General features: G+C 35.2%; 1 protein-coding gene across 1 annotated transcript in view; it reads right to left on the bottom strand.

Moving 5' to 3' along the window:
* Positions 1-8,643, bottom strand: part of LOC103078588 (N-deacetylase and N-sulfotransferase 3) — a 157,471-nt gene that overhangs the window by 54,764 nt on the left and 94,064 nt on the right. The window contains exon 6 of the mRNA XM_007464857.1: positions 8,333-8,461. Within this exon, the coding sequence (XP_007464919.1) occupies positions 8,333-8,461 (129 nt within the window). The remainder of the gene's footprint in view (positions 1-8,332; positions 8,462-8,643) is intronic.

Raw genomic sequence — 8,643 nt, forward strand, 5'->3', positions numbered from 1 at the left:
AAAAAAAAAAAAAAAAAAAGATAACAGGTCCTGTTTACGGAACTACAGATTCTTCGGTATGGGTGGATTGAAAGGTGCATATATGAGATTATTGAAAAAAGAGACCATAAAGGTGGGTAGGAGCCAGACTTAATTTCTTTTTCCAAGTGAAGGATTTTTTGTTTGTTTATCCTACAAGTTATGTGAAACTATGAAAGGATTAAACAAAAATAATATTCATTTCTTTAACTTAATACCTATTTTCTTAAATTTCTTAAAAATATCCATCTCAATGGCTTGAGAGTTTATCATACTCCTATTTTTCTTAACTGTAGAATCAAGACAATCATGCTTTCTTATAATATTCTTAATCTCACAGTGGCAAGTAATTATATAAAACCATAGTTAATCATGAAGAACATTGATAGAAAAATAGGGCTGATATGGAAAGTAGGAAATAAATGAAATAAAGTGTTTTGGCTTTACAAGTTTAAAAGTCTAATAAAAAAAATTAAAAAAACAAAATAATTTTAAAAAGTCTTATCAATATATAAGTAACATCAATAAGATTTATTGTTTTAAGATAAAAATACATAGCTTATTATTCATAGTTCTCTAAAAGTACATTTGACATTTTCCCTTAGCTATAACTGCTTATTATAGCTTTTTTTCAAAAGCACTTATTTTTTGTTTTTTACTCAATATGGAGATGGGTTGCTTTTTCTAAATAATAGCCAGAAATTTTAAACCATTTGCACATTTTCCTGGTACCAGGTAACTGAGTCACATTAACAGGTAATGTGCATCACATTAAGGCCAATTTACCCAGGAGTGCAGAAGCAGCATGTTGTAGTGGTAGGAGCACCAAACTCAGAGTCAGGAAGGCTGGGTTCTCAACAGAAAAATACAGGAGTGACCTTGAGCCTAAAATTAGGTGACTGAGTAGATGAATTTTGTGGTGCTTTCCAGCTTTAATTGTCCATTGTTCCATGTCAGGCTAATTCATCATCACTTGTAAAAACCTGCCAAACGTTTAGGGCCACTTAAAAATTTCCTGGATCCTGAATTTCACTCTCTTGAAAGCAGAGAATCTGCCAGAATGTAGTTTTGTTAAAACCAGGCTTGTTATTTTTCACATTTGGATAGGCCATAAGTCAAGTGATGCCCCTAAAACATAACTTCTTACATTTAGTCAATCATTTAAAAAACATTTAGTGACCATTTATTAGATTTAAAACATTGATCTAGACACCATGGGAAGCACAAAAATGAAATACACACAGATAATTCTGCAAGAATGCCCCCTCATATAGGAGAAATGATGCATATGTACACAAATAACCATGCAGTGAGGTAGGTGTTAGGTGATATACGAGACAGATAGGGAACTGGAACTGAGTAAATACTAATTCTAACCCTGATATATCACTAAATAAATAATTGCTTTTACATCCTTCAGATAATTCTTTATTATTGTTGTTTTTAATGTAGCATTTTGTGTGTGTGTGTGTGTGTGTGTGTGTGTGTGTGTGCTGGTTTTAAGAGTAATAGACATTCAATGTAGACATAAAAATCAGACAAACGTGACAAAGAAAAACACCTTTAATCCTGTTATCTAGGGCAACCATTGCTAACATTCAGCTGAATTCCTTCTAGTTTATTTCCATGCTTGCATCTAATTTTCTAATAGCATACTTTTTCACTGAATATATCATGACTATTTCCCATGTCATCAAAAATTATTATACAATATGTTTTATAATGGCTGAATGTATTCCACTATGGGGGGAACATAGTTTGCTCTTTTAATATTCCCACCCCTGTTGTTGGACATTTAACTTCATTCATCCACTTATGAAATATTTTGTTAGCACCTGCAACATGCCAGGAACTCTTCTTAGTTTGAAGATATAGAGTAAATAAAACACAAGACGTACATTCTAGAAGCAAGATAGACAGTAAAACGATGAATGAAATTAATTGGTCCTATATCTAACAGAACTACTCACTTAGACTTTACAAGCTTCAAAATTAATCTTTAGGACTTCTCCAAAAAGGTTTAGCTTACTCCCAAATCTCTGGAATTGACTGAGACATACTGACTATTCCCACAGGATTCAGGTTCAGGCTAGACAGCCATCATAGTACCTGCCTCTTCCAAGCTTTTGCTGAAAGGATAGCCCTTAGGCAGCCCATTGCCCAGTCACAGTGTAGAATGGAGATTGGAGGTAGTTGTGGGGTGCCCATAGCCAGGAGCAGTCAGTTCACAGCAGGCCAGGACTGATATTGGCTGAACTCAAAAAAGTAAGCTGGGACAAATAGATTCCCTTGCTTGGGAATTTGATCTGAGACACCACAAGAGGATGAGATAATTAGCAAGTTAGAATTGACGCTGAATGTTATATGGAAAACATTTGATGCAGTCACATTGGGTCATGTGTAAAATTAATTAACGAGGGCACAGAAGCCATTAAACAAGCAGCACTTTTGAGGCAGACATGTAATATATAGTCAGTAGTAGAAAAACGAGACACTCAGACATGTGAAAAGCACCTGTTGTGTTGTATTAAAGCACTAAGGCAAGATCAAGATCAGTAATTCTCATTTTTATGGGCCCTGAAACTGCCTTGGACTCAGAAGAACCCTCCAGGTCCAGTGGACTTTGATTGTTCAGCATTCTGGAGTCCCACACTTCCATTATTTGAGGTAACTTGAGTGGGTCTCTAGTTCTTACAGCCAGAGGAACTCAATGAAAACAAATCTTTATACAGAAGAGACAACTACATATGTGAAGAGCAGTACACATCAGTACATAATTCAGCCCCATCAAACTCATGATACAAGTTTTATTTATGCTTTTGATTCAAGAATTATCTTACCAGGACCCAGATGTCCTTTCCTTTCAGATTTATTGTGTTTGTTTTTGGTATCAGGCCATTAGAAAAGTCAGTTTCTCTTCCTTAATATGTGTTAAATAAAAACTAGGTATAAGGCATCATGTTTAGGCACTGGGATGATTTTGGAGATGAAAGACACATTTTCTGCCACAAGAAGCAAAGAGCCTAAGCAGCAAACCCACGGTCACAATGCAAGATAGTAGGTACTTAGGAAGAGTCGGCAGAGGATGCTATGGGAACACAAGAAGGTACTTCTAAACCAGAGCAGAGAATGTTTCCTGAGGAAAGTGACCCTTAAGCCATCCTTAAAGGATAAACAGGAGTTACCTCTATTTTAAACTCCAGTTCAAGCTAGAGTTCTCTGGTCATTAAGAAAAAACATTCATTCTCATTGGTTTTTAAAAAAATCTTACTGCAGATTTGGACTCATTTTCAATTCTGATGCCTTGACCATAGGCCCACAATTTCTATAGCAGTTTTTGGTAATCTTTGATTACCAAAATTATTTCTCCATTTTCTTTCTCTGCAGTATTTCCCAAATTTGCCTGATCATAAGAATCACCTAAAGCTCATGATAAGTATGCAGGTCCCCAAACTGTCCCCTGCATGTTCTGATGCATTAAGTCTGGACTTTTTTTAATCAATTGTCCCAGGTAATACTCATTATTAGACATGTTCAGGAATTATTTTTCTACTATCCAAAGTTGTTATTATTAGCATTTATTTTTCAATAAAGAGTTTTCTGTTATCACAATGTTTTCCAGGATTAGTAAATAAGAAAAGAAAGAAACATAAAATTTCCCATTAGGAAAAAAAGCTGTTTTCTTTTAGATGAATTCTATAGATAAGCACACATAAGCCATATACATGTAAATTATAGTTTTTAAAAAAATTTCAGTGTGGGTTAATTTCTATTTATACAAGGTATCTTGTATGAATTCTGTTGTTTTACTTTCATTGTAATTCACTCATGTGTTACCCAGTTTGAAATAGTCATTCTACTCACCATGTGTAATTGTAATTAGAGAAATACAATTCAGATTTAGCTTTCAGGGATTTGGGTAGGAGGGTATGGAGGGTATGGTGGAAAGATGCTATATCAAATTGAGAAACAATAGAGACAAAAAGCGTTTAATGAAACATGGGCATAAGGGGATTAGCTACTGTTTGTATGGGATGTTTAACAGTTTGATGAAGGAAGTATAATATTGCTATGCTGTCAGGGATTTGCTCCACTTGAATTCCAAACAAGTGTGGTAAGAGCATGAATCTCGCAGCAATCCACAACTGTTCTGGATTAATAAGTAAAGTAAGCACTGACTTTATTATCAAGCATGTTGGAGGGAGGCACAGATATCGGTTGTTAAGGACTCAATACCTGGAGTCTGTTTATTGAACAAGAGCGTAAGCAAAGACTCAGACATTTTGTAATTAGAAATAAGAACACTGGAGAAGGAAGGGGACATCCTTTTTCAGAGCAATAGAATATAATATGGCTCCCAAAAGAGGAACAATCATGTCTAATTCAGAACTATTCCATTTGTCACACTACTTAAGTATTACCACGTTTACCTAAGATAGGTAGAACTGGAAACTCACTTTAAAATGGACAGTATACTCTTTAGTAGTGGTTTGGTTTTTTTTTTGTATAAGTATATATGTCATAAATTTATAGGGTTCTGTTTATTGAGGGCAGGTGCAGTCACTGTGAATTAATATTTTTTTGTCATCTTCATAAGTTTTAGTTCTTAGTACCTATCTACATATTATTTTATGTAGGTATGTAAAGTAAGTAGACTCTTTCTCACTATTTTTTAAAGTATATACAAGGGTACTTGGAGCATTATGAATTGATCAAGAATATTGTGTGTGGGTGTATTACATGTTTGTGTAGAAATTTTGTGCTTGTGTGTCTATAGCTAACAGTGACTCTGGGGTAGTTCTAGTGGCTCTCTCCCCTGGTAGATCCATAAGGTAATTCATTACCTTCCTGAATTAATCAACAAACACTTCAGGGCCTGTTACTTAGCCTGATGGACTCCAACACCTGATTCAGTACACTGACAGACAGTGTCCATTTCTGGGGGGCGGAATCAAATTAGCAAAGACAATTGAAACTGATAAATAAAAACAGAATTTCATCCATTAGTTTAAAATGGAGAATTATACATTATAGAGGAACTGAAATATTAAAATATATACAATTGGAGGGTCCTCTCCTGGTTATCAGGTTAAGTGGGAAGTATTCACCAACTGAAAGATTTATAAAATTGTGCTGCAAATTACTGTTCTAGTGAGTACAAGTTCTTATGATGGACATATTCTTTTCCTATAGTAGGATTTATATAGGAAAGCAAACTATATTCAGGAAGTTGCTGGTTGAGTTTAGAATCAGAAAGGGAATTAGAAGAATTGAATTCTTAGTGGTCCCAGGCTCAGATAGCCTGATGGGCCCACCTCTCAAATGCACCTGAACCTCAGCGTCTAATAAAATCTCTGCATCCAACCCACATCCGAGGTGTGTGACCTGTGACACTGGAAATACTCATTTGGAAGAGGCCAAGGTTTTCTCTCTCTTATGCAGTGCTAACATTGTCTTTGAAGCTCTTTGTATTAAATTTCCAAGGTTGACACTTTTTTCTTTAGCAGTGAAAAATACTTTAGTAAGAGTAGAACATTTCAGGCCAGAGAGTTACTCTGTTTAAGGAACATACTTATCTTTGCTGTGATTTATTCTAGTTTAGCTCTGAGAGGTACTCATTGTAACCACCTCTCACCACAATACTGGTAAAAGTTATTGGAATTCCTTGATATTATGTTGACATATAGGAAGAAAATTTAGAAGCACATTAAATAAAATCCTGCTTATATTTTCATTTTCAACTCATTCAAATATATTTGAATATATTTAAAAGTCATATGTATATTTCTAATGCACATCTACCTTTTTGAAGTAAACAGCAAACTCATTCAGCATTCTCAGAAAATGATACTTCTGATCGAGGCCTGGAGTATTACTAAAGCTCACAATGGCTATCTTTCAAATCCACTATAATTAAAATTCTTATCTTTCTCGCAGCTAATATCTACTTTGATTCCATCAAGGGTTTCTCATTCTCATTCTGGCCTAAAAAGAGTGTCACCTGCCAAATTACTAGTATTCCTAACTGCACCTAGACCTTTCTTAATTTTAATACAAACTTTATCTCAACATTTAATTTTGGGATGGAGAATTCATAGGAAACAGACCACTACTCCTCACTCTGTTCTGCAAAGCAAACATCACTAGCTAATGATAGTAATCTTTCCTCGGGTAAGACTTGGGCTGAGTCTAGAAGTGGGCTTCTTAACCACAAATCTCTAGGGAACTACAGTTGTTTCCAAAAATCATAGTTCACATGCCAGATGAAGTTAATTTGGATTCCTTGCATGTCTTATGGTGTCTAACAAGATCTGTTATTTATTTTGAATTCCAGTGTTTATCTGAAAGTAACTGTCTACTGAAAGTTTTCTGAATCAGAAAAGAACAAGTTTGTGAAGTTTTTTCTCCCCTTTATTCCCTGTGGATCTCCTCAGCAAGACAAACAAAACTGCCAAATGTTATTGATAAAGGCCTGAAAAGTAGCAAGGTTTACTAAATGTTTAAAGAGTTTGTTCAGTTAGTTTAGTCCAAGTCCATACCCAAGAATAACATAAGCTTTACCACAAGATCTTTTTTCAATTAAGAAAATACTTTGGTGTTTAATTAGTAAAAAATATAATATTTATTGTAAATCTACTGAACATGAATGATCTTATTTTGAATTTCTTCCATGGTAAATAAAACTAATTTGGTTTAGAAAGTTTTGAAATTACAGTACCACCAGGAATTCCTTAAGTGCCAAAGCAACTATTGGTTAAAAAAATCAAATAGATGATTACTTGTTCACAGTTGCTCTATGATGAAAGGAAATATAAAACATCAGAATTTTATAGATTATAGATTAAAGAATCTTAAAATTATTGATGAAAATGTTACCATATTAAGAATATTTTAACTGAATTTTCAGTTCATCATTAGGCATTAGTTTAATTCTTTTGCCTGTGTATTAGTGGCTGAATTGATAAAAAAAGAGAACAAAACCATATGAGATGATTCCAAAGATACTTCCATTTGTTAAGAATAGAAAAGTTAGAAGAACCAGATTATTTCTGATATATAACTCAGAATTATTTATATTTTGGGGGGTATAAAGAAGTTTATTAACTTCAAACTATGGTAATTTTTGGATAGACATGTTGATTTTGCCCAAAGATGAGTTACTCTTACTTCTATCTCATTTTCTAGGAGCTGAGAAATAGATAGCTATTGAATACCAGTAGATAATGAAAAATATCTGAAATTTTACTTGCAAGACCTGTAAAATTAAGGTCAAGAGAGGGGTCTTTCAGGCTTCCCTGGTGGCGCAGTGGTTGAGCGTCAGCCTGCCGATGCAGGGGACACGGGTTCGTGCCCCGGTCCAGGAAGATCCCACGTGACGCAGAGTGGCTGGGCCCGTGAGCCATGGCCGCTGAGCCTGCGCGTCCGGAGCCTGTGCTCCGCAACCGGCGAGGCCACAACAGTGAGAGGCCCGCGTATCGCAAAAAAAAAAAAAAAAAAAAGAGGGGTCTTTCAAATTTTATTCTCTTTATCCCTCTCTTATCTAACTTTTATGCTGATAGAATTTTTTTCACATTTGGAAAATTACATTTTTTTTTCATCTTGAATATTGCTAACATCAGGGACAAATTTACTATAAATAAATACAGCTTTACTTTTTATGTCAGTGATCTTCAGAAGGGAAATAAAAATCCCTTCTTTTCCTTATACACCTTACTTCAGTTAGTTCGTTTTCTATACAACTTTGTAACACTGGCCTCAAGCAGAAATACGTACAAATGGTTTATTTGGGAGCTGGCACCCTAGTATTAAGAAGTAAAGGAGGAGGAACAGTAGCCCAATAAAACAGGCTGCTCTGCCGTGGCCTGAGATGCAGCAAGATAAGATCTAATGTGAATGTTCCAACAGTGACCCTATTTGCTTATCTAATTCCTCTCCCGTTTTGCTTCTACTTTTATTTTAAATAAGAAAAAAATAGAATAGACATCTAAATGGAAAACTGGTCCCATTGGGAATTGGAGAGTTTTATAGGTGAAAAATCTTACTCTGCATAAAAGCAAGAATCTCTAAATTTTGATCACTTTCCAACGCAGAGGAGGGTTTGCTAGAGCACTTCCTTGGCTCTTCCGTAAGTTCCTCATGTCATTACTGAATTAGTTTGCCCCCATTACTAGATGTGGTTCCATTTAGTTTTTAACTACCGTTTTAGAACTGAAACTTCATCTTGATTGGCTGATAACCACCAAAACCCTGGCCTCTTTGTCATCTGCCCTGTCATTTTTCATTATTTATTTGGAGAGTAACTCAAAGTACTTACTGGGTTGAGGACCACAGTGAAGAAAAGTTCACCTCCTTGGATACTCTTGTCCAGCTCTTTAGGACCTCCTGGATATTCTTTATAGAAAATTGTGTGAGTGAAAAGCCCACAGGTTTGTCTTGGAAGAACCTGAAGGAAGAATGAACAGGTAAGGAAAAATTTCCTTTCAACCAATTAATATTTTGAAACTTAGCATTTTCCCCTCATGGAAAATAATGTACAAGCTGGTGTCATTATTCAACTCTTAACTAACACCCCCCAAAGATCTTCACAATGTGGGAAAGTGGGGATGACATCACTACAGCAGGAAT

The sequence above is a fragment of the Lipotes vexillifer genome, unplaced genomic scaffold, assembly GCF_000442215.2.
Source record: "Lipotes vexillifer unplaced genomic scaffold, Lipotes_vexillifer_v1.1 scaffold231, whole genome shotgun sequence".
NCBI lineage: Eukaryota > Metazoa > Chordata > Mammalia > Artiodactyla > Lipotidae > Lipotes > Lipotes vexillifer.